This window comes from Pyrus communis, chromosome 8 (assembly GCF_041283825.1).
Source record: "Pyrus communis isolate YQ-2024b chromosome 8, ASM4128382v1, whole genome shotgun sequence".
Taxonomy (NCBI): domain Eukaryota; kingdom Viridiplantae; phylum Streptophyta; class Magnoliopsida; order Rosales; family Rosaceae; genus Pyrus; species Pyrus communis.
The window spans coordinates 16,072,210-16,099,404 of NC_142572.1; the positions used below are offsets into that span (position 1 = coordinate 16,072,210).

At 35.8% G+C, this 27,195-nt stretch overlaps 3 protein-coding genes and 1 pseudogene across 3 annotated transcripts; 1 reads left to right on the forward strand and 3 right to left on the reverse strand.

The window, feature by feature from the left end:
- Positions 1-3,701: 3,701 nt before the first annotated feature.
- On the reverse strand, positions 3,702-4,278 carry LOC137717350 (lachrymatory-factor synthase-like). Its single transcript, XM_068456681.2, has one exon. It carries the CDS (start codon positions 4,249-4,251, stop codon positions 3,748-3,750), a length of 504 nt encoding a protein of 167 aa, XP_068312782.2. The 5' UTR covers positions 4,252-4,278; the 3' UTR covers positions 3,702-3,747.
- A 6,122-nt stretch (positions 4,279-10,400) lies between these two features.
- On the reverse strand, positions 10,401-11,262 carry LOC137716991 (lachrymatory-factor synthase-like). Its single transcript, XM_068456317.2, has one exon. The coding sequence runs from the start codon at positions 11,100-11,102 to the stop codon at positions 10,467-10,469; it is 636 nt and encodes a 211-aa protein (XP_068312418.2). The 5' UTR covers positions 11,103-11,262; the 3' UTR covers positions 10,401-10,466.
- A 4,738-nt stretch (positions 11,263-16,000) lies between these two features.
- Positions 16,001-16,552, reverse strand: LOC148695188 (lachrymatory-factor synthase-like; annotated as a pseudogene).
- A 9,127-nt stretch (positions 16,553-25,679) lies between these two features.
- Positions 25,680-26,728, forward strand: LOC137716990 (uncharacterized). Its single transcript, XM_068456315.2, has one exon. The coding sequence runs from the start codon at positions 25,742-25,744 to the stop codon at positions 26,336-26,338; it is 597 nt and encodes a 198-aa protein (XP_068312416.2). The 5' UTR covers positions 25,680-25,741; the 3' UTR covers positions 26,339-26,728.
- Positions 26,729-27,195: the final 467 nt, after the last annotated feature.

The following is a 27,195-nucleotide window of genomic DNA, read 5'->3' on the forward strand; positions in this document are numbered from 1 at the left end:
ACGAGGATCCTCTTGGGGGTCCTTTTTGTAAGGATATCGGAATTCTTAAATCGTGTCTGTTTATTTTAAATACATGTATTTGAAATTAAATATGAATATTATTTGATGAAAACTCACAAAGAAGATCTGAAGAGGATCCTTATGGCAACTGGAGAGGTAATTTTGTCTTACTTGTTAATTTGTTGACTACTCATGAAAGATTCTTCAACCGTCATATATGGCAACACACTCAATTAATTTAAGGAAAAATTCTAACATCAAAATAAAGACGCTAAAGTGATTGTGTTCTGAATTAATCATGGGACGTGATGGAGGAACTAATATCAGATGGAGTTGGGTTAGGAGTTTGGGATGCTACATCGACCTTTGAAGCACTGTAGGTAAGTTTAGGGGTGGAATTATTTGTCATTCTACAATATCATACCATTACTACACTATACCATATCGATTTTGTGCTTTTTTTTTTTTTATACCAAGTGGTAATGGTACGGTAATTGTTTCTGAAGATATTTGTTAATGTACCGTACTTTCCTCGATTCAATCACTAGAGCTAATATCACCCATATTTGCGCCAAGCTAATGGTGCTGCCCATTGCCTTGCCCTATACTCAAATCAATATTGATCTTGGTTCGAAGATCTTCCCGACGTTTATTTGATTTTCTCTTATATTATTGCCCCCCTGTAATTTTCTCTGTGTCGCTTCTGTATTGAGGTTCTTCTACAATGTTTCTTCTGTTTTATTAGTGACGTGGTTTTTCAATGAAGTGATGCTCAATGGAGGAATTTTGAGGATCGCATCCTCCTCCTTATGATCATTCTCAGAATCCTTGTGAAAGTAGGGAGAGAGCTCATTAAATCGTACATCTCTAGACACTGCCAGTTTCCCAGTGTGTGGGTTGTAACATTTGTACCTTTTTGAGGACTAGAATATCCATATTTGACAGCCTTAGGTTCCAATCTATCACGATGAGCAGCTTGAATGTGTGCATAGAAAGTGCATCCAAAGATCCTGAGATGAGACAAGTCCATGGTTCTCCCTTTCATAAGGTGATTTAACATTTAACACACGAGTAGGCAACCTACAGGTAGTAGTGATAAGTGCTTAGGACCAGAACCTCTGGGGTGCATTCATTTGGAACACTGGGGACCTTGTTTTCTCCAGCAAGTCCTTATTATTTTTTTTCTCTTGGCTACACCATTTTGTTGTGGGGTACCAACACAACTAGTTTGGTGCAAAATATCATGAGTGCTCAAATAGTTGGACATGTTATTGGTTGTGTACTTAGTGCGATTGTGTGACCTTAGTGTTATTTTAGATGAAAATTGATTGGTAACAATCCTTGAAAACATCAAACAATTCACTCTTAAATTTCAAGAGATACAACCAAGTGACTTTATAATAGTCATCCACAAATGTGACATAATACTTGTATCCATCAAATGATTATACACGAGAGTGACCCAGATATATGAGTGAACAACCTTAAATAACTTATTGGTTCTAAACTTAATTAGACGATACAAAAAGAAGTTCGGTGGTTTTTGACAATTGACAATTCTCACATTCATGTGAGTTTTAACAAAAGTTTGGAAACAAAGTGGACACTGGTTCTGAGGGATGGCAAGGCGTTGGTGCCAAATTAGGTACTCCTGAGCAAGACTTAAGTTGGCAGTGGGATCCTTGACAAGGTTGACATTCGTTGAGAGATATTATAGTCCATTTAAAAAGAAGCATTCACCAATCTTATAATTATTCATTCTAATCTTGTAAAATTTCATCAAATTCAGGACTCAACTGAACCCAATCTTGACTAGGAGTTTGTAGAAGACTTGGTGTTTCTTTTTCTCGGCTCAACGAATACCATAGCTGCTGGAGCTTCACTAGGTTAGAGTTTCAATATAGTAATATTTATTATCACATGCATTAGTGTTCTAACCATGCAATCTTAAAGGACAACATGTACCAGTTACTTATGAGAAACATGGCTTATGCAACATTTAGTTATAAGGATTTTCTCACTCGACCATCAAAGATTCTTCATCATGTGTTCGCTAGGGTAAATGAAATTCGTTTGGCTCAAGAACAAATTTGTATTTTGTAATTTCTGTTGGTGGCACGTGAACAAATTGAAATTGATATTGGGTTACCAAAACCACCTCATATTTTGTATTTCTATCACGTATATTTGGTACTTGATCGGTGGCGCGTGGGCAGGTAGTTCACATTTAACAGTAAAATAATTCTGAATAATTATTCATAACAAAATACTCTTAATTAATCACCTGATAACTAAAAATATATAATTAATTATTTTTGAAGTTGTATAAGAATGAAAATAAATAAATGTGTTTTTAATATACCTCATACTCTGAAAATATCAACCATGTTATCTAAATTTAAAACATATCAAACTGTTTTTTTTTTTTTTCACACTGTTAGAGTGGTGCGTGTAATTTTAAAAGTGTAAAGTTTCTTTGTAACTAGATTACACCCTATGTGTGTTGTTTGAGTAAATATTTCTAACTAAAAAGTGTAAGGAATTCGGGCTTCTTTGAAAAACACTTTTGTTCATAAGTGTTTTTTTAAAGTGTTTTCATTAAAAGCACATCAAAACTTTTAATAAAAATGTAAGTGCTTTCTCAAAAAGCATCAGAAGCACTTTTACAATTTGAAGAAACTCTTATAATTATTTTAAAAGCATTTCCAATTACACAATACATATGGGTGTTTTGATTGACCAGCATATAGAAAAACTGAGTCAACAATAATATTTGATAGGAAAATAATGCAACGATATCAAAGAATATGGTTGTAGAATGGTGAAGTCTGTAGAATTATCAGAGAGACGGGTCGAAGGCCCACTTCCATCAACTCCGATATTATCCTCAACTTGGTAATTACCACATGCACAATCCTTCATGTGCGGGGTTTTATCACAAAATGTTTTGTATTAGTTGAAATTGGGTTAGGATATTTAAACTATTACATTACTAATTTGATGACGGCTAGTTTCAGAAACATCATAACTATTTATTCTATATGAAGTCATTATTTTCAGTGTTCTAAAAATCGGCCTAAGTGAAGACCCGTCACGATTTAGGGCAAATCGTTTTAAAAAATCGATCTAGAGCTAGGCGGATTTGATTTTTTATTTTTATTTTTTTATTAGTTGTGTACTTTTTTTATTTTTTAGTTTCATGGTGGTATACTTATGGAAATGGTGTACCTAATTTGCAAAGGATGGATTAACTACAAGTTCATCCAATTGTGAAATGAATTGGAGAACTTTTGAGGAGATACATACAAAAAAAAAATAAATAAATAAACTAGATACAACAACGTTAAATAGTTTAGTCGACATCCAATCCAATGCAAGGATCATGAACAAGAAGAATTTAGTGTATCATCCAAGAATACTCCTCATTATGATTTTATGCTTACTGTTTTTTAAATATTGAACGTGTTGGATGGATGTAATTTGTGTATTCTTCTACTTCTATTTTTGTATTTTATCATTATTTTATTATCCATATAAGTATAGTTTTTTTTTTTTAAAGTGTAAATAGACATTTATTTACAAGATATTAATAAATTTACATAAATCCGCTTAGGTGCTAGGCCTCTGTCCACCGCCAGATTAGCTGTGAGCGTTGTTTAGAACCTTAATTATTTGACATATTACATATTGCATAAACATGAAAAGACTGATAAAAAAAAACATGAATATATATATATATATATATATTTAAGTAGATAGAAGAGCATGCTCCATTGTTTTTGCAACCAATTGAAGATTAGACTCAAGAAACTCCTGAAGATTTTCAGATCTCCATCCATCGACCGGTTCACAAACAACAGACCAATCGATCTTGCACCCGTAAGCACCATCCTGATCAATGTCGTTCGTAGGCACTACTTGCATGGTAGCAACGTAAGAGTGAAACCCCATGTTATTCTCAATGATCTCATAGCTTATGCACCGTTTGATTGGATCAATCATCAGTAGCTTCTCCTTGACCCACTTGACGGTCGACTCATCAGCGGGATTGGTAGGAGGAGTTTCACAGTACCGGATCAGACCCTGTTGGCCGGAAACTCCCTCGACTTGGTAACATGTGGCTAGTTTGGGGAAGATTTTGTGTAAGTTGCAGAAATCAGCCAAGAGAGGCCAAACTTTTTCGGCTGCTGAGGCTTTGAGCACAGCGGTTGTCTTGCGCTCCCATTTTCTGGACTCTGCGGGTTCTTGCATGATGAGAGAGATAGCTAGGAAACAAAGGAAACATGAATGATTGGTTATAATGGAACATTATTTGTGACACGATGTATTTATAAGGTTCAAAAAGATGCTTCACTCATAATTAATAAATTTACATGTTAGGTGAAATGGAAGTTGACTTATGTGCCAAAAAAAAAAAAAAAACAAAAAATGGAAAGTTGACTTGCACTGTACGAAAAAAAATATTAAATTTGACTTGGTAAAAAAAAAAAAAAAAAAAAAATATATATATATATATATATATATAGACACACACACACACAACCATCTATATACGATTTTAAGTGTGGTGGAAATAAAATTAATCACGAACTCGCCATTTATAAATTTTGAGTTTACAGCTTTTTTATTTACAAACAAAAAAAAATAATATTAGATCAACGGTAAAAGAAACAAAGTTATATTAGACAAAATAAGACACAAAGCCGAACTTTCATTCTTTAACTTGTTAATCATTGTAATCTTGTTCTCTTCTTTTTGTTGGGTACTAATCTTTTGACTTTGCTTCAATTTTGTTATTACGAGTGCACATCTAGCAAAGTCCTTTGGTTGTTGAATCTTGGAGGTCGACGCGCAATAGATCTTTTTGCACCGTGGTACTTGGGAGAGAGCGCAACATCGGCTTTAAGTGCAGTGATTCTCCACCCCTCAACCAAAGCCGTATCTCTATCATTTTGGTGACTTCTTTCTTATTTATTGTATTTGTTGTATTTTATATATTCACAGAGATTATTTATTGTAATTTTCCAGCAATGTTATTATACAAAGTTTAATCTAAACAATTTTTCTTCTAATAAATGATCTCAAAATCTCTTAATCTGAATTCTGAAGCTAATTAAATTTTGGCAATTAGTTACAATAAACATATTTGTTATTTCGTTGCAAAAATGATCAGTCGTTATTATATTATTGTTGTATTGTGGTTATATCATCGTTATGTCGTCGATATATGATCAATATGTTGTTGTTACTGAACATGATCATTTTTGCAAAGGGTAATGCTAAGGAGATTAAATTTGGAGACTAAATTTTGAAAACTAAAGGACATGGAAGTTAATGATTGATTTATTACTTAAGCGTAGATAAACATGCTTATTCTGATTAATGACACATCATTTAGTTTGCTAATTTAGTCCCCAAATTTAGTCTCCCTAGCATTACCCTTTCTGCAAATCAAATGTATCTATTTCCCCTTAATTTTTTTTTTTTTAAAAAAATAATTGTTTGAGTCTCTAATACCAGCACTTCCAACCATGATTTCCTAAAATGTCACTAAATTTACTCTCTTCTTTTACCTATTGTTGCACAATTGTACTTATCCTATTATACCCATGTTGATTAAGTATATAATAGGCTTATGGGGAGGTTTGTGCAACTATCAAAAATATAAACATGTTAAAGTGCATTGGTAAACACATGATATTGTCAATTAAGTCTCTTCTCTTACTTTTCTTTTTTTTAATATAAAGAAAAAGTTTTTTATATCATTGGTGAACATATTAAAGTGCATTGCTTAAAAAAATGCAAGGCTTATGGGGTAGTAAGTCTTCTATTACTTTCTTTATTTTACAAGTTTTCCCATTCCTTCCTTTGCAATTAAGTGGAGGCCTCCCCAGCATCAATATCAATTGTAGGTTAGCGGTTTACTTTGTCAATGTGGAATATATATACTTGCAACTACATGGTCAACACGTTAGAGGCTAGAAATGTAAGCATAGCTAGACTGCATTACAATTGCATGGAAACTTTTAAGATTTTCTCGGTAAAACAGATGGAGGTTTCATTGCATAGAAACTTTTAAGACGTTTTAACCTAATGATTTAGAAATCGTGTCAAAATTTGTGTTAAAGAGGTGGTGTCACAGATCAACCCCTATGTTATATATATGGGTTAGTATCTAGGGACAATTTTTTTTTTTTTTTAACAAACGATATTATCTACATTAAATGGGTGGGGGAGGGGGGGGGTGGGCTAAACCTCACATTAAGCTAGCAATAATGTGTTTTAAATTCACCTTTAGCAATAATGTGGTTATATATGTTAGAGGTTATATAATGTTAGTCTTCTACATCCCTCCTTAATATAACCCAAACAAGGTGTTTAAAAATGTGGTGTGCTATCCACACACCATTTTTACTTCTCACACTCCTTTGAATATTAGAACTTCCAAAACCCCTTTTAGGCTATTCCAATCCCAAGTCCTCTTTTTAATCCCTCATCGAAATAGACTCTTAATTGTTTTTGTAATTTTTCGGCAGGTGAAACTTAAAATGAACTATAAATATGTGTATATATTGGGACGGATCTATAACACTACTTATCGTGTCAGTTCATTATACGTCACAAAGAAAATCCAGAGAGAATCCTGTTGGCCTCACAACTTGTGATTTTATCATTTTTTTAATGAAAGAATCCCTAACAACTATGTGATTTTGCCCTTTCCTGTTTGCAAGGGTAAAAGACCATATTTTAAATAACTTGTTATCAAACTTGGCTGGAGATTTGTCTGATAACATTTAATAGATTGATGTGGAATACTCTTTTTTTATTTGACCGGATGGAGATTTGTCAATATAAATGTGTCATATCCTTTCCACTTATCCGTTTCACCTTGAATATTGTATTCGTTTTCAAAATAAGAATTATAATTATTAAGAAACCAAAACGGAAAACAACTGTACCAGTATTATATTACTCGATCTAAATTTCTACAAGCAGTCAAGCACGTGCTATGTTCAAGCAGTCAAGCCCGTGCTATGTTCAAGCAATCAAACATAAGCAGCACCGTGGTTAGTGATTTAACTTAACTAAGTAATTTTTTTTTTCACTTTTTACCTGGTCGACTGGTGAAGTCACATTCATGGTAGATGTGTTCAAACATGATGATGTACTCAAGGACGGAGCTAAAAACTTTGTATGACGGGGTCTATCTTAACCTCAAGACTTGAAAAAAAAAAAAAAAAAATCCATGATAGTAGAATTTCTTCTATAATTTTATTGCTTTTCTTTTCTTCTTAAATTTCTTTAAGCCAGCATGCAGACATTATTTCCCAATAATAGCTTATTATATATACATATTATTTGAATATTTCAACTAATCAGTTAAAGTACTAAAATATGATAAATTCAAGTACATATTTATTTGAATATTTCAACTCATCAGTTGAAATACTTAAATATGATAAATTCAAGTTATGTAACCATCTTGATTGTTTCCCTCTACATAAAACATTAGCGAGGGCAGTTGCCTCCAATGGGCCTTAGCTACCTCCATCCTTGAATGTACTCCTTTTATTCTTTGCCTATATAAGGGCATGTTTATATGGAGAAATGGAATTGAAAGGAATAAGTATGATTTTATTCTTATATTTATTAAAAATCAAACATTTGAATGGACTTGATTATGATTCGTTGGTTTTAGGGTTACTTTTAGGTCAAGGTGGACTAGGGTTTTGAGAACGTCCTCTTGTTTCTCTTGGTTTAATTTTGTACCAAGTCCAGGAATATGTCAAAAGAGTTAGCTCGTCTCATAAAATATCTCGGTTAGATCAATGACTCGAAGATTAGCATGATTAAGCAAATAATGGCTTGCTCAAGTAAGGTATGGTGTGGAAGCTAGAAGGTCATCCATTTAGCATGAGAGAGAGAGAGAGAGAGAGTTTGCATAGTTGTGTGGAGTTTTGGGTTGGGTAATCCAGGCTTCCTGTGTTCTAAAGAGGTTTTCCTTAACTGAAAGGGTTGAAAGAAGTCTAGGAGAGAACTATAAGGTTGTGGGAAGATGGTTCTGTGTTCCTCCCTCTAACGTGTGAACCTCTGTCTTTTTTGGCTGAGTTATTGGGATCCCTCTTATTGGCTTCTAATCTCTCTTTTTGTAGGTGAAGGATTCCCCTCTAGGTTTCCTAAGGAATCTCTAATTGTGGGTCGATCTTCCCTCCTCTTTCTCCCTTGTTCTTCTGCCATTTCCCTTTTGGTGCAAGGAAGTTAGGCTCTGTTGATCTCGTGAAACCTACAGTGGACATTCTTCCCGAGGTGCGGCTTTCCTGGGTCAGCCTTCCACAGACGTTACTTCCTATAACGTGTCTTTTGGCTTTCAGGCTTTGATATTCAGCGTGAGTTAGGAAAGGAAATTCAACCTCTTCCTTCATTACATGCCTCTTTACTGGGCTTTCAAGTGACTCTAGGGTCAAGTCTTGGTTTCTTCCTAACCAAGTTGGTTACCTTACTAAGAAAAGAAGGAAATTAGGCTGGTTCTCTCTCAAACTTGCCCATGTGGACTACAAAGGTTATGGGCTTGGATCTTTGGGCTCCCAAGCAACCCAAAGTCTTCCATAATCTTGACTCCACATACGTCCGACAAACTTCCATAACCATCCACACCACAATTCACTTGACAAGCCCCAGACATGTAACTTAGGCTTACTTTAGCGTGAATAGTGATTAGCGTGATAAGGTATTGCATGATAAATATGCATGGATTTGCATGATTGTGGTGTGATTTACACAAATGCATGGCTTAATTAATGTAGCATGGCATGATTACTGATATAACCCCTTCTCGATTCCACATCTTGGCATGTATTTTGGACCTGGCTTAAGCCTTGTATGACAATTGGGCCTTGAGATTTGATTTGACTTGCATGTGACATTTTTGAGCCTCAACAGTTGATTTAGTAACAATTAAGGAATGAAAAAAAAAAAATTGTATTTGGGTATCTTATACCTGAATAGTCAAGTAGGAGATTATCATGGAGAGTTGTTTACTTCATCTCATAAACATAAGCTAAATCGTAGACACTAATTCAACAAAAAGTAATGGAAACATTATGTTGTACAATAAGATATGTCTAACTTGCATGAAAACCATTTCAATGTTCACCCAAAAGAAGATAGAAGAGCATTCTCCATATTCTTTGTCATCAATCCCATAGAAGTGTAAAAAAAAAAAAAAAAAAAAAAAAAAGCTCGAAGATCATCATACTTCCATCCCTCAACTGGGTCACTAACAAACGACCACTCGATCCTGCACCCCGTGCTGCCATCTTCACCGTTGACAGGGATTAATTGCATTACTGCAACGTAAGACTTGAGCCCGAGACTGTTCTCAATGATCTCTTAGCTCAAATGGTGTTTGATCGGATCAATCTCAAGTAAAACCTCTTTGGTCCACTTGATGGTTCTCTCATCGGCAGGATCAGTCGGAGGAGTGGCGCAATATCGAAACACATCCGGCTGGCCGAGGACTCCGTCAACTAGGGGTATCATGTGCCAAGGATTGACAACCATTTGTGTAAGTTGCAAAAATCAGCCAATTAAGAGAGGCCAAACTTGTTCCGTTCTTGGCCTTTGAGCTCGCCATAGGTTTTGCCTTCCCATTTTAATAATGGTGTTAATTTGGTTTACTCCCATTACAAATAAATTAACAAAGATATTAACAACAAATAATTGTGAGGAACATGGAATGGTGGTATGCCTTTATAGGGGTTTTCTTCATTGAAAACCACAAAAAGATTCTTCATCATATACATGCTAGTCCAAATGAAATTGTTTGGCTAAAGAACAAGATTTTGTGGGATTTACCAAAACACCATTTGGACTGGTCGGTGCTCAAGCTAGAATTCTATAATTGTTTTAAAAGTACTATTACTGGCACTCTAAAATATCATCTTATACATCGTATAATATGAACTTTTCTTGTATTTTACAAATTTAGAGTGAAATTAAGTAGACATTTTTAGAGTGTTAGTAGCAGCTCCTTACGGTTAAACAAATATAGAGTTTTTAATTACAAACAATATCACTACTATAAACTAGACTAGAATTAAATGAAGGCTCAAACCGATAAGTTAATAGGTTGAAGAAGAAGACCCTATAAAATCAATACAATATGCCACTGGCAAACATATACACTTGTTGTCACTCACTTAATATGCTCTAAGCCTCAGATAATGCACATGGCCTATATAACATTCTGATTTTATAACTTGTTAAATATAAACTGACTACATAATTAGTGCCTATGAGAGAGATGAGTGCATTTTTGCTCACCTCAAAAAATGCTCACCCCCTATTAATTACTATTAGATAAGTATTAGTTTAATTGATATAAAATAGGAATCTTAGGGGGTGAGCAAAAGTATTCCAGAGAATGATGCATGTGTTGCATTGTTTATCCACAATAACAAGGGAATTCAAATTTGGCATCTTGGCGTAATGCTGTGATGAGATAATTTAAGTAATGATCGAATACAAATTGCATCTTCTATTCTATTAGACATTTTCTGCAACCCAGCCTCATACTTCCTCACCAGATCGCCGAAAACCCACCCTTCCACAGGATCAACGGTTATGGACCACTCGATCACGCACCCATCTCGACCATCAATATCCCCACGCGGAACAATCCTGAACGTCGCGACGTACGAATTGAACCCAATGTTGCTCTCCACGATCTCGTAGCTCAGACTATGGTCAGCATCATCAACGGCTATTAATCGTTCCTTGGACCAGCTGACGGACTTCTCGCCACTCTTGGAGGGGATTGAGAACCCCGAGCAATATCGGATACAGCCGGGTTCTCCGTTGGCTCCGTGAATCCCATGGCAAGTGGCTAGGGTTGGAAACCACCTGTGGAAATTAAAGAAGTCTTTGAAGAGAGGCCATATCTGGTCCACTGTGGCATCTTTTAGGGTTGCAGAAACCTTGGCTTCCCACTTTGCATCTGAGTGCTGCTCCATTTGATCTGAGAGAGAGAGAGAGAGATAGGGAGGGTAGGTTTGGTGGAAAAGGGTTGAGGACACTCTGATGATGGGCTGAAATGGACACATCGCACCGGTTTTGATCCCTCCTTAATTAGTAAAACCCTGTTTTAATCCCTTAATCTAATCACGAGTCTTCTAGATCCCTCCTTAATTAGACCCTCATCCAAATAGACTCCAGTTGTTTATGTAATTTTTCGGCAAGGTGAAACTTAAAATGAACTATACATACGAGTGCATACATGTAACGACGGATTCATGACACAACCTACATATAATTTCTTGAAATTACATAAAAGAATTGATTCAACTGACGTGTTAGATAAGATCTGCTGCCAAATTGCCAATCAAACTTATTGGTGCATACGTACAGGTTCTTTGCATTGATCAGTACTTGTATCGGTTTTTACATATTTGGTTCGTTTGACTCAAATTTTAATCTCGTTCATATGGTATTAATTGCTCAGTTTGCTAGTCGTTTGAGTTACCTCACAACTTGTTATTTTGTCATTTTTTTTAATGAAAGAGTCACTAAAGAACTTAAACAACCATGTGATTTTTGCCCTTAATTTGATGCTTTGCAAGGGTAAAATATCATATTTGAAACAACTTGTTATCAAACTTGCTTCGAGATTTGTTATTAGAGGATATCAATAACATGTAATGGTTTGACGCAATACTACTCTTTTTTTCTTTGATCAACTTGAAATCTCTGGATAAGATTTTTATTATAAATGTGTCGTATCCTTTGTACTTATTCATTTAACCTTGAATAATGTATTCGTTTTCTAAATAAAAACTATAATTATTAAGAAACCAAAACGGAAAACAACTATACCAGTATTATATTACTCGATCTGAATTTCCACAAGCAGTCAAGCACGTGCTATACTCAAGCAATCAAACATGATAAGCACCGTGGTTAGTGAATTAACTTAACTCGTTAATTTTTTTCACCTTTTCCCTCGTCGAATGGGAAGTTACATTCATGGTAGATATGTTCAAACATCATGATGTATTGATGTAGAGGACAAGATAAGAGTTAATTTTGACGAATAAATATAAAGGAAATAAAATGTTTCAAATTATCAAAAACCAAAAAACAAAAAAAACAAAAAAAGAATTAAAGTTGGAAAATGTTGGATTCAATTGATAAGTCGATAGAAAAGGCAGCAAGAAATATTCTGGAAAGAGAGTCACGAGTAGAATCATGTCATGTTTAAGGCCAAAACCGATTGTTTAGGCTTCCAAAACTGCATTTTAAATTCTTCATAAAAAATTAAAAAAAAAAAGGAAGTGAACTTTTTTGTTTGTAGTCTGATGAATGACATTTACTTTCATCTTAATTTCTTAAGACTTTTGAGTTATCCTCGGGAGTTGTAATCCGGTTTTTAAGCCATTGGTTGCTTTTCTTGTAATCATCTTTCAAATAATTTATCAATTAATCAAATTATCTTTTGTGATTACTCTAAAAAAACTGGTGGATTCCAAATTACGGGTTCTTCAAGGATTTAAATTTGTAATCCTTTTTCCTTTGTGCTGCTTCATTGTAATCATCTTTCAATCAATTTATCAATTAATCAAATTATCTTTTGAGATTACTCTTAAAAAACTGATGGATTCTAGATTATCGGTTCTTCAAAGGATTTAAATTTGTAATCCTTTTTCCTTTGTGCTGCATCATGTACTCCTTTTATTCTTTGCCTATATAGGGGCTCGTTTCTTTGGAGAAATGGATTTGCAAGGAACGAGTATCATTTTATTCTTCTGTTTATTAAAAATCGAACTTGTGAATGGACTTGATTCCGATTGGTTAGTTTACAAACAATTAAGGAATGTAAAAAATATATGTATTTGAGCATCTAATACCTAAAAAGTAAGTATGAAATTACTATGGGAAGTTGTTTATCCATTTCATGACAAGTAAACATTCCCTAGATCATAGACATTAATTCAAACAGAAGGTAATGAATCATTACGTACTACAATAAGATATGTCTAACTTGCATGAAAATCAATTCAATGTTCACCCAAAAGAGGATAGAAGAGCATTCTCCATATTCTTTGCTATCAATCTCGTAGAAGTGTCAAAAATAAAGAAAGTTGAGGTTCCATTATAAAATTAATTGGTAATATGGAGAGTAGCCCAATCTCTTATAAGCTCATGCAATCCCTCCTCCCATCAATGTTACACTTATTCTCAACACGCCCCCTCACGTATGACAAATTTCAAACCTAACACGTGGACAACACAACAGGGTGACATGGAGCGCATGTAGCCGTTTGGCTTCACATGTGGACAACCTGCTCTAATACCATGAAGAAAATTGATGTTCCACCATAAAACCAATTGGCAATATGAAGAATAGCCCAACCTTTTTATAAGTCCATACAAGGTCCCTCCTTTCATCAATGTGAGACTCATTCTTAGAAAGGAAAAAAAAAAAAAAAAAAAAAAAGAACCCTCCAAGATCATCATATTTCCAGCCCTCAACTGGGTCACTAACAAACTACCACTTGATCTTGCACCCCGTGCTGCCATCTTCACCGTTGACAGGGACCAATTGCATTACTGCAACGTAAGACTTGAACCCGAGATTGTTGTCAATGATCACATAGCTCAAACGATGTTTGATTGGATCAATCTCGAGTAAAACCTCTTTGGTCCACCGGATGGTCGTCTCATCGGCAGGATCAGTCGGAGGAAGTGGCGCAATATCGGATCGCACCCGGCTGGCCGGGGACTCCCTCAACTAGTTAGTATGTATCAAGGATTGACAAGCATTTGTGTAAGTTGCAAAAATCAGCCAAGAGAGGCCAGAGGTTTTGCCTTCTTTTTTTTTTTTTTTTTTTTTTTTAAAAAAAAATTTGGATGCAATGATATATTTTATATTAAAAAAAAAAAAATAAGTTCGACTAAGTTACACAATAGGTAACCTTTGCCTTCCCTTTTTAATGGTGTTTGGTTTTCTGCCATGACAAATAAACAAAGAAATTAACAACGAATAATTGTGAGGCACATGGAATGGTCTAAGCCTCAGCTAGTGCACATGGCCTATATAACATTCTGATTTTATAACTTGTTAAATATACAGCTAAACTAACTTTGTCATTAGTGCCTATGAGAGAGATGTGTGCATTTTTGCTCACCTCAAAAAATGCTCACCCCTATTTAATTTACTATTAAATTAATATAGTTTAGTTGATATAAAATACGAATCTTAAAATTAAAGAGAGCTACTAGACCCACTCCACAATCTTATTTTCCACCCCACTCAAAAGGTAAAAAAGAAAAATACTATTTTCTCACCCACTGATATTCCTAAACTATCCCTTACAAAGAAAATTAGTCACCATCACACATCCACCCACTCAACGGCAAGCAACCCCCTTCTCACCGTCAACCAACTATGCCTCTAATGTAATCAAGACTATGAGGATGATCAACATCCTCAGTTGACCTCGTAGTCACTCTCAGCAATTACAACTCAAGTAGAGGACTAATCATAGAAAATGGGGTATCAAAACCACGTCAATTAGATGAACTGAGCACAGTTCCACAAGGATTGTCGAAACTATAAATGGGTATGAGAGAAAAAGAAAAAGAGTAAGGTTTCTTAAGGTAATTGTAATGGGTCTATGGTGTTTGATGAAGATTTTGAATGGATGGGAAGGAATTGACATAAGAGATGAGGAAAACAGTGGATTCAACTTGGTTGGTGCTGTGTGTAGTGGTTTCAACTTGTTGGGCTCATGTTTTTGTTCCTTCTATTTTCAGAATTTAATACAAACACAAAAGAATAAAATAGTTAAAGATTGCCTTATAAGTCATTTTGCAAAAGGTTAGAGTTGTCGTTAAAAGTATCATTAAAAAGTGGGTAGAGAAATAGTGTTGGTGGGTGGGTATATCACCCCCCAAATTAAATAAGCTAACAACAATTAATGGGGCTTGAGTATTACTGCCACTTTAGGGGGTGAGCAAAAGTATTCCCGAGAATGTTGCATGTGTTGCATTGTTTATCCATTGCATGTGTTGCATTGTTTATCCATTATAATGAGGGAATTGCAAGTGGCCCTTTACCACAATCATGTGTTGCCTAGGCGGCAAGCTACCATCCCGATTAGTTCCTAAGCATTTGAAAATTAAGAAAGTACTCTTAGACCTGCTTAGGCGCCCGCCTAGTCTGCCTAGATACCTGCCTAAACCCACCTAGGCACCTACATTGGTCACGACTCTCACTTAAACAAAAGATCGATAACTTTCATTTTGCATTTTATTTTTCAATAAAATGTAAGAGACTTGTTAAATACTTGAATGAACACTTAGTATATGTTTGTTCCTCATATTATCAACGTGTTATAATACGTTATAATCTATATGTCATTTTATTTATCAATTTATTGATACCAATACAATTATGTGTTTTGTTAAGTATAAATAGACACTTATTTATACAATATATAATAAATTTACTTAATCCGCCTAGTCCGCTTAGGCCTCGCCTAGGCGCTAGGCTTCAACCAGCCACCCGACTAGTGCCTAGCGTCTTTTAGAATTTTGACCACAGTGTTGGAAATGTGTTGAGCTCTTTCATGATGGCATTGGTTCAACGGTGACTAATCTAACATCTAATCTAACAAAAACCATTGTTTGACAAAACAAAAAAAAACGAGGGAATTCAAATTTGGCATCTTGGCCTAATGCTGTGATGAGAGAATTTAAGTAATGCCATACGAATTTATAGACATCTTCCGATTTGCCCTCACGATTTGGTACGTGAGAATGCTCATTTTTAAAGCATGTCAATTTGGGTATATAATATTATAAAATTTTACGGTGGAAGGAACCAAAAAAAATGGCAAATCGAAATGAGAAGGGAATGCTGAATGAATAATTACTTGAGCGTATTTCCCCAGGGAAGCTAATGTTTATTACAAATCGCGACGTGTTCTTTTAGCCCTTAAATATATTTTAATTTTCGAACCAGCATTCAGAATCCCGGCTGCCCGGCAGCAGGAAATGTTCAAATACAAATTGCATCTTCCATTCTCTTAGACATTTTCTGCAACCCAGCCTCATACCTCCTCACCAGATCACCAAAAACCCACCCTTCCACAGGATCAACGGTTATGGACCACTCGATCACTTACCCATCTCGACCATCAATATCCCCACGCGGAACAATCCTGAACGTCGCGACGTACGAATTGAACCCAATGTTGCTCTCCACGATCTCGTAGCTCAGACTATGGTCAGCATCATCAACGGCTATTAATCGTTCCTTGGACCCGCTGACGGACGTCTCACCACTCTTGGAGGGATTGAGAAACCCGAGCAATATCTGATACAGCCGGGTTCACCGTTGGTTCCGTGGATCCCATAGCAAGTGGCTAGGGTTGGAAACCACTTGCGGAAATTAAAGAAGTCTTTGCAGAGAGGCCATATCTGGGCCACTGTGGCATCTTTTAGGGTTGCAGAAACCTTGGCTTCCCCACTTTGGATCTGAGTGCTGCTCCATTTGATCTGAGAGAGAGAAAGAGTGAGAGAGGGAGGGGAGGATTGGTGGAAAAGGATTGAGGAGACTGATGATGGATTAAATGGATAAATCAGATCGGTTTTGTTTGTTCGTTTTTTTTCTTTCTTGTTTTTTGGGGCGCAAATTATATTCAATAAACATAAAGACGGGCTACATGGGCCAAACCAAAAGGACGGCAGAAAATCCAAAATTTATCCGGAGAAACCTAAGCAGAAAGACCAAATAAAACAACATAATTAAACCTAAGTATAACTCCCGGTGCCACCACGAATGCTTTGTCAGCAGTAATCAAGGCAGTTTTTTTTGCTTGTCATACGATATATTGTTAAATTAGATGTTAGATTAATCACCAAAGAAGTTCGAACCCACACCGACAAACAATGGTTCAACCCATTTACATCACTATGGTAAAAGAGTCACTTGCATCTAATTTAACGACCGAGGCAGTTACATTGGAGAAAACGACCGAGTGGCCAATTCAACCAAGACAACATAGTACAAAAGTTACAAACCCGCAATCAATAAAGCACTGAAACCAGATTTTGTCACCAGGAACGCCTCAAACAATAGCCACCGAATCGAAATCACTTTCACCAAACCCTACAAGTGTATACAGTAACAGATGGATGAGTGGTGAGGCTAAGGGATCATGTGAAATACCCCTACTTTGGCAGAAGCTGTAGAACACTTGACCTCGAGAGAACCCGGCATTGCCAGGTGGCGTAGGGGGAATGAAGGACGAAAATAGACCCGACCTCCATCTTTTGTTCGTCGCTACAGGATCTGAGCAAAAGTTAGGGTGGGTATGAAAGTGAGGTGGGCTGTAAGGGGAAGAGATGGAGAAGAATACAGGTATGGGTTTAAAAAGGGGCGACAGGGAGATAGGAGGTGTGGAAAACAAAAGACATTAATGCAGCAGAAACCGACAAAAACACTGAAGAATCGACAAAGAACGTCGAGCCCACATGCCACCTATTCTCAAACCAACAGAGATGGAAGAAAAGGAGGATGATTACAGGGAGAGGGTAGCCGGTTACCGCCGACCCCGGGCAAAAGCAAGGGCGGCAGCTGAGGTTTCAAATCTAGGGTTTCTGGCGACTAGTTGGAAGGCTAACGTTAAATTGGACATTTTTTAAAACATGAGTGGTGCTATCCACACATTTCTACCTCACACCTTTTGTTTAATTTTTGTTCTTTAATTCTCTTCAATTGATTTCATCTGAGAAATTAAAAGGTATATGTGAAAGTAGAAAGGTGTGCATGGATAGTACCATCCTTAACCATTTTCCTTATTTTATAATCAATCCTTAACCATTTTCCTCATTTTATAATCACCAAAATTTAAGTGCATTTGGATTATTTTCTTATAGTGACACCGACTGTATGTTTTCTACCAAACATTGAAGCTGTCAATGCATTAGGATTTTTTTCTTCCAACGGATTGCCGATCTTTTAATATTTTGCTTTTTTGTTTTTCAATTCAACAACATTATGAGATCTTGTCAAAAAAAAAAAAAAAAAAAAAAAAAAACCGACACTATGAGATTTGTACTTATAATCCCTTCTAATAAAGTAGAAATCGGAAAAATGCTTTCACAATTCAAGTGTACATCTTGACTGCACGATTGCATCTTTGTCACTAGCTAATGAGCACACACTCCGTGTGTGTTAACAATTTCATTTTATTTATTTTTTTTTAAAGAGTGTGATTAGTTTTTAAAATTTTTAAAAGAGTATTAAAAAAATGATAGTGGGACAATTTCTCTTAATAAGTGCATATTTTATCTTGATATTACATAATTATTGTTTTTTGTCCTCCTTATGTAAATATTATGTATCAAACGTAAGGGTAAAATAGGAAAAAATAGAGATATAATTGTCATTTTGTCAAAAGGTACAAAATCACTATTTTGCCCTCCTCATATCAATATTGTGCATTCAAAAGTAAGGATAAAATTGAAAAAAAATGGGGGAAAAAGTTGGCAAGGACTCTTCTCTTAATTGCATCTTTGTCACTAGCCGATGAGCACACATTCTGTGTGTGTGAACAATTTCATTTTATTTATTTATTTTTTTTATTAAGGAGTGTGATTAGTTTTTAAAATTTTTAAGAGTATGAAAAAATAATAGTGGGACAATTTCTCTTAATTAGTGCATATTTTATCTTGATATTACATAATTATTGTTTTCTGTCCTCCTTATGTAAATATTATGTATCAAAAGTGAGGGTAAAATAGGAAAAATAGGGATATGATTGTCATTTTGTCAAAATGTACAAAATTACTATTTTACCCTTCTCATGTCAATATTGTGTATTCAAAAGTAAGGATAAAATTGAAAAAAACGTGGGAAGAAGTTGATAAGGACTCTTCTCTTAATAGAATAAGAATATAAATAATTACGCATGCGAAGTGAGATGTGAGACACGCTTGTGATGTTAGTGTTTCACATCACACGCCTAGGTATATTAAATTAAATAATGTTTTGAATTCAACTTCAAAATTGAACTTAAAATTTAGGAATGCATGCGCAAATAGAACCCCTTACAACCATATAATCATAATTGTTTTTTTCTTTTTTTTGGTTAGAAATTATAATAGAATTGGAGGTACACTAAATTGAAAAGAAAAGGTAACAAGACTAGCCGTATTTTATATACGGTTTATTGTTGAAAAAAAATTGAGGTTCTATCATAAAATTAATTAGTAATGTGGAGAATACCTCAACTTAGTTAGTAGCCTATGCAAAGTCCCATTAATGTGGAATTCATTCTCAGCAATTGTCTAGTATTGTCCTTGTGCACCTCAGCAAAAACTACGTGAAGCAGGTGCAAGAACCAAGGGTCTTGAAGAGACGCCCCCCGGGGGGGGGGGGGGGTAGAACCTAGGAATCACTCAACCAGGGGCAACAGAACTCACTCGATGTTGCTAATTGTGGATTCGCTCACACAACCAAGCCAAACACTTGATTTTAAGAATTTGACAGAGAATAAGGTCAAATATTTGAACCAAAAAGAAGGTCGAATCTATTGTGTAAACGAATTGTTTGTTTTATTTATCACAGCAGAACTTGTAGGAAGAGGAAGAATGTGATTCTTCTTCAAATAATCATGTATAGAAGTTAGAATCTTAGAACTTCCAAATTTGAACTATTCGGATGACGTTCTTCTTGCTTCAGATACAAATATTGTTGCTGCCCATAGAATATCTGAGGTGCCTTCTTACCTGACCAGTCGATCGGCATCCAAGTTAAAGCTATCCCAAATATTGCACTCGATGTGTGGATCTCTCACGTGTGATCCACTAATTGGGTCCCACGTGAAAGGGCATGTGGAAATGTCTCACATCAACCGTATCAATGAGAAAAAAAGAGTTTAAATATCTTAACCCCACTCCAACTAGTACGGAGTAATTTTTTTTTTGATAAAACCTCATACCTGATAAATTGTGCAGGTGGTAATTACAAAGTTGGGGACAATATCAGTGTTGTTGGAAGTGGGCCGTATAGCTTGTCTCTCTGATAATTCTACAGCTATCCACACACTCATTTTTACCTTCTACTCACATTCTCAATTCTAGTTATTGGGTCCAATAAATTGGAGAAGATCAAAGAATATTAATTAACAAAGGATGCGTGAGACGTAAAAATTAATGTGTGGATAGCATCATCCAGTACGAATTGTTAATTGGGGTTGATGCTTTACTACTAGAATTAATAAGTTGGGTATAGATGATCTAGATCTATATACAAGTCATAAGTTCGTAACTTGAAATATAATTCCACACCTAACTAAAAAAATATAAAAATACGACTGCCATTGCCAACCTCACACAATTAGGGTTATTTAATAAGATGGTCCTTTTCATTCAAAGAAAAAGGAAAGTTAAAATGGTCCTTTGCAATGAGTAATTTTTTTGGTGTAATCAAACATGGTCATGTGTTAGAACAAGTGTAGCTACTATACTCTAGATCCAAGATAAGTCGTCTCATATTGTATAAGTGGACTGGTAGCACCATGTAGTAGTGTGGCAGTGATCTACTAAAAATTGTCTTTACTTGGTTAGAATTTTCGATTCAATTCACATGAACATAAATATGATATATATATATATATATATATATATGGTGAATACGATACATAGTTGTAATTGAAGATGATGATAATGTTGCTATGTTCACTACAAGAAAACAGCATGCCTTGATCCAAGATAAGTCGTCTCATATTGTATAAGTGGACTGGTAGCACCATGTAGTAGTATGGCAGTGATCTACTAATAATTGTCTTTACTTGATTAGAATTTTCGATTTGATTCATATGAATAGAAATATGATATATATATATATATATATATATATATGGTGAATACAATACGTAGTTGTAATTGAAGATTATGATGATGTTGCTATGTTCACTACAAGAAAACATGCCTTGAGGCACCATTCTAGGCACGCGGATTTAAATTGGTGTCCATCTAAAAATTGCTTGCACTGTTTTATATTATCAATGGCCTTCGTATTTGTAACACCGACAACGGAGGCAATGTAACAGTTTGGAAAATCTAACCAATTATTTTGTTTTCCAACCTAAGAGAGATATTTATTCTTTTGTTCTTATATCTATTTTAAAATTTTAATTATGGGAAGCTGAGGCATTCTCATTGCTCAACTCTTGATAAGGAGATAAAGCCCTTCATTCTTAATTGTTCTTTGCTCATCCAACGGTTGTTATGAGAGCATGCAAAAACAACCACACCAAAAGTCCTATAAAAAATTATTGGGTGCTTCGGAGTACCGGTATTTTAGATGTTGTAACCATTAGATCTTGATTTTTGTATTTTAAATAAAAATCTAATAATTAAAATGCCCAGAGTATTGGGTACTCCGGCACTCCCAAGAAAGTCCCAAAGCCTAATACATGGCAACTTTAATGTGACAACCCATCCCTAAATTTCTATGTAATTTTCTCCCCGAGTGTGTAAATTGACATTTATGCCGTTGTTGGTAAAGTGACGTGGACATGGTTATTCGGTTTTAAATTATTTTCCTCGTTATCATAATTAATTGGTACTCGTCGTTACGAGTGCATGAGCACGAGTTAGACTCAAATCAGAGTCGTAACAAAAAAAGTTACATTAAATTAAACTGCGTTAAGAATGGGTAGATTTATTCACGTGCGTGTTAATTATTTCAGTGCTGAAAACCACTGTTTTTTATAAGGCTCATTGGATTTCGTTTGACTTCAATTGTACAAATCCTATCCTTTTTCTCTTTAAAACTGGACCCATGCCTTATTCACTTTCACCAACCAATCAGAATTTGTCCCACACTATAGCGCCCAATCAGATTTTTCCTAATCTCAGCCAATCAGAACTCACCTTCTCTCTCTCTCTCTCTCTCTCTCTCTCTCTCTCTCTCTCTCTCTCTCTCTCTCTCTCATCTTCTCATTCTCTCTCTATCCCGAGACTTTCTCATCTCTGTAACAACCATACACCACCATCAAATCTCACAGATCAAGCTTTCAACCACCACCACCACCATCACACTCCTCTCATCCTCATGAATCCAACCGTACAAACCGATAATGAAATGGTTGAGTTTTGAAACTCAGTAGCTCTGACTCGGGCGAGTTTTCCCCGACATGTTTCCGGCCGAGTTACAAGCTTTTGGGACATTTGGAAGCCTCCACACAACTCCCTCGAGTCAATAGCCTAGGTTTGAAGTCGAGTTGGTGTGCAAACACACGGTTTCGAGGCGAAGAAAATATTCCAGAAACCGGCGAGATTTTCCAATTTCCAGCGAAACCAGACGGCAGCAGAAGTCACCGAAGAAGAAGGAGAATATTTTGTCAAGTCTGACGGCATATTCCATAGGTATGTTAGTTTCTAACCTAAGCGTGTGGCCGTGGGCTAGGCGGTGCGTGCGGGTGCGTCCGGCCTCCGGGTGACGTGTGCTTGATGTGTTCAGGTCTGTGACGTCGAGTAGAACATTTTCTCATATTTAAACCCTCCGTTTGAGCAAACCATAGGGGTTTTTCCTAGCCACTTTGTGTATGTGTTAATTAATTAATTATTTTAGTTATTCACATATAGGAGAAAATTATCCTGAAGAAGTACAAGGTCAAGCAAGGTAAGGAGGCTACGATCCAACCACATATCAATGTGTGGGCATTTGTTTTTATATGTATGATATATAAAGTTTTATAGTTTCCACAAATGCTTTTGAATTGATTCATGCCTATTATGCCATGATTAAATAATGTTATAAGAAATGTTGTACTGTTGTGAAATGCTAAAATAATACTACGGGATGAGCAAGTAAGTTTACTATGTTGATTAGAATTATTGAATCGTTATGGCATGATTGTATTTATGTAGTCTGCTCATCATTGCTGCACCCCAGTATTAGTGCTCGCCTAGGGCCAGGGCCAGTCTTTCACGTGTATGTTCATATCCGAACCACATGCTCGCCTTGGATTCAAGTAGGTGTTAGTCATGTCGTACAGGTTGTAATAGGCAACTCCGACATCTTGTCGTACATGTTGCAATAGGCAACTCCGACTCGTATGTGACCGCAAATAGCGCTAGTCTTCACATGATTGTAGCACTAGAGCGTATATTATGATTATACCCAGTCTTGTCGTACATGTTGCATTAGGCAACTCCGACTTGTGTGCTAGCATAGATTGATGAGCATCAGTTCAGTCGTTCAGGTTGCATTAGGCGACTTGGACTTGTGTGCTCGATGAGCATCTGATTTTATTATGCTACTGTTCAGATATTGTGATTGGCATATTTCTGGAATTATTGTTGATTTGCATTTGATTTCATACTTATACGTAGTATGATTTTCTGGAAACTATACATGTCTTATAGTGAGGGGATAGTATGTTCAGAAAATAAATGTTTTGTATAAACCTTTGTTTTTGCCCACTCACCCTTCTATTTTTTGCCTCTCCAGGTCCTAGTTAGCTGATTTATTCTGTGGCATACGAGGAATATCCGGCGGTTCTGACATACCCATAAATAATGTAGGGACTTTTCCTAGTTGTGTACTAGGTACTTTAAATAGTTTCGACTACACTACTTATATCATCTATGCTCTAAACATTTAGGTTTTATGAATTTTAACCACTTCTACGCACTCGTTACTTTAGATTAAATAAACCCTAGTTTCGGTTTAAATTTATTCATATCTTTATTACTTCACTTTCCTTTTTGATTACGTCACCTTTGGGTGACGACCAGCATACCTCGACTTCGGTCGGGGTGTGTCATTTAAACCCTAATAATAATAAGAAAAGAAAAATACTATGCTTATTACTATATTTTTTATACCACATATGTACCATTATTTCTTTCATGCACACGTGAAAATATTGGTATTCAATTTGGATACCGCATATATTACATTGGCTCCCGTGTCTTCAGTTTAATGTATAAAAAAAGAATAGAAATCAAATTTTGTAATTATCAATGGGATTTTTTTTAACAAACAATATTATCTACACTAAAGGGGTAGGGGACTAGGCTATGCCTTACAATGTGCTTATCATAATAATGTGGGTCAACTTCATCTTTGACGAGAATTGAATCTAAGACCTCTAACTTATAAGTGAAGAATACCATTAGACCGTTATACTAATAGTATTAATCGGATTATTATTTTGGATCATTGGCTCCCATTTTTCTTAAAAAATAATTGACAACTTGGACACCGATCCGAACTGTTCATTGTAACACCAATTCATACGCAGTGTGGGATACAACATTAGAACCCTTGACTATGAACACTGACCATGTATCAGTGGATACATGGTGGCTATAGATTTTGGACACCGAAATAAGCCTCTAATGAGATCAATAGACACTTATGAAAAACGGAGCGAGTAGGCCGATATTTAACTAGTGTTAGTGGGTATAGTATCTTATTGTGTGTAACGAATACGATACCGATTTATGACTAACTTTTGTGATAACGCAATTGCGCTTCGTGGTAATAATATCATTGTAAATATCCAATAATTTCTCAGAAGGACACTATGGTCCCATGTCAAATGTACAACCACCAATGTCCACAAAATGTGGTTTGCCACTTTGCAATTCCTTCCCAACCCGCCGAAGATGAATAAAATGCCAATTGTCCGACTTTAGGCGCACGGCGGATTAAACAAGTAAAAAACATAGGATCCTACATGTTAGCTTTCATCATGATCAAACCCAATACCTGAATAAACTAATTCAAAGAATTTTGATTTGCCTTAACATTTTGGTTTATAAATGTGAAAGTATAGGATAATGTAGGGCTAAAGGGGAGGCTTACACCTAATTAAAGTTTCCACACAACCGATATTCATTCATTTTTCACTTTCTACTCCTTTATCCCCCACTATAATTAGTCCATTATTAACATGAACTTAGCTTTATTTTTTTGTGTTGACTTATTTCACTTCATTGTAATATAATTTTGAGCGACGCTTTTTGTACACATAAAACTAACAGGTTTATTGACATATTTTCTAATACAAATAAATTCTACATACAATTATAAGACTTACTTTTCTAGAAAATGTAAATGTAGGTGTGTCAATTTTATATGTCTATAAAAAGAATCTGTTTTTACTATGTGCCCTTGTATAAAATATGTAACGGTAGCTTAAAGCAAAACTTTCATTTGAAAATATTTGAACGGTTAAGGTAGAAAGGCACAACTCAAGATTGAAATCAATGGGGGTAATTAGATGGATGGCAGTTAGTTGATTTGAGACATTAAAATCTTAAATAAAAGTTCAAATGCACTAGTTTGTAGGGACAACGTATGCAAATTAACAAAAGAAAAAACAGTACCCCCAATAGAAAAAGAAAAAGATCAGCACAAAACAAAACAAAAAGCAATGATTACACATGGTATGTTATACTTATCAACATTAATAGAAAAATAGGAAAATACACTCTTTAGACTTTAGTCCCCAAAAATGAGAAAAAGAAGAAAAAAACCCAATAAAAATATAGGAAAAACAAATAAAATATTTGTGGTCCCGTTCTACTCTGTTTGGCTTTTTAAATATATTCCTATCTTCATTATTCTCTCATTGAACTCATAACCTCTATGATCTCTCTCTGCCTCTAAGTTTTTTAGCCTCTGAAAATTTCCCTATTCCGGAAGCCCTAAAATATGGAACCTACAAATATACCGGTGATAGCCAAGAAACTAAGAAACATGGTACGTCTAGTTTTGTTCACGTTACAAAAGGGGGTCTCCAAGAAAAAGCTGACGATGATGAAGCATGGGAAGATCTTAGGCAAGTCTTTCAATGATTTCATGGTCCGTCATCAGACTGAGCTCAGCTGCAAGTCGGACGACGTACAAGTAACATCGTTTGTGTACCCGTTGGAGTACGAGTTCAGCTGTACCAGCAGCCCGCCGCGTAGGTCATCCTACACTCCTCCATGTCAATCCGGCAACGTGTACAAGGGGCGGTATGTTAGGCAGCATTCGCGGAGGGGAGTTTATGTGCCAATGATGTGTGAGGATGCATTGGCGACAGTCCATGGGGGGAAGAAAGCGAGTTATCGCGGCAGTGATGTGGTGGAGCCACTGCCAATTGTGAGGCGGGCGCTGGTGAGGGTAACGGAGTGGGAGCATTTGTTACCGTTGAGTAATGATGAGGAGGAGGCTTACCATGTGGACAAGGCAGCCCAGGAATTTATTGACAAGTTTTATAGGGAGTTAATGTTGCAAAAGTGGATGGCTGCAGGTCGATACAGCTGAAGTAGGCTCACAAGTTAAAGATATGGAGAGTGACTTACATGTAATCGGTACCCTGATGATCAAAGTTCTCGAGAGGATTTTCAGTATGTCCAACATCACACGTTAGGTTTAATTGTGCAATTCATCGTGTTGATCCTTAACTGTTTTATTAGATTTGACGTATTATATTGGGCATACTGAAGATAGAATCTCATCTTTAGTAGTTGGAGAGTGTATTAATTTAGTGAAGTAATTAGAACTCATGCTTTCCTTATTGCATGTACAGTTTTGACTTGGAGAACGGTTAGAACCCTTGCTTGTATTATGAAATGCAGAAAATCCTTCAGAGTTTAAAGGACGTAAGTTTCTAGTTTACGTTTTTGTAAGAACTTTTGCATATATATGTAAGCATGTTCAACCTCATAAAACTTAATACAATCGTAAAAGAAAATTCTTTCAGAATTATAACCCAATGATTAAACAACTAAACCACAATTAGAAATAAAGAGTTTTAAACAGCTTGGATGTGAAAACAAACTAGAAAGTTAGCAGATGAAATGGTTGTATTTGAAGCCAATTGACTTGACCAACAAGGTTACTAGTTTTTACCATTTATCTTCATATAATTCCAAGCAGACACTGAATTACCTGAGTTGCAAACAACTGTTGCTGCATTCTTGTCTCACTTTTTATGAGCAACCTACTACTCCCTCACTAGCTCCAGGTAGAAACTGTCGGACATACGTGCGAATGCACATCAAGCTGAAGCCTTGCAGAAAGCTAACCGGATACCTCATTCGTCTCTTTAGGGATAGTGTAGTGAGTCTAGTGATCCAGACTGCATAGTTGAGCCACATACTCAGAAAATCTACTTAAAT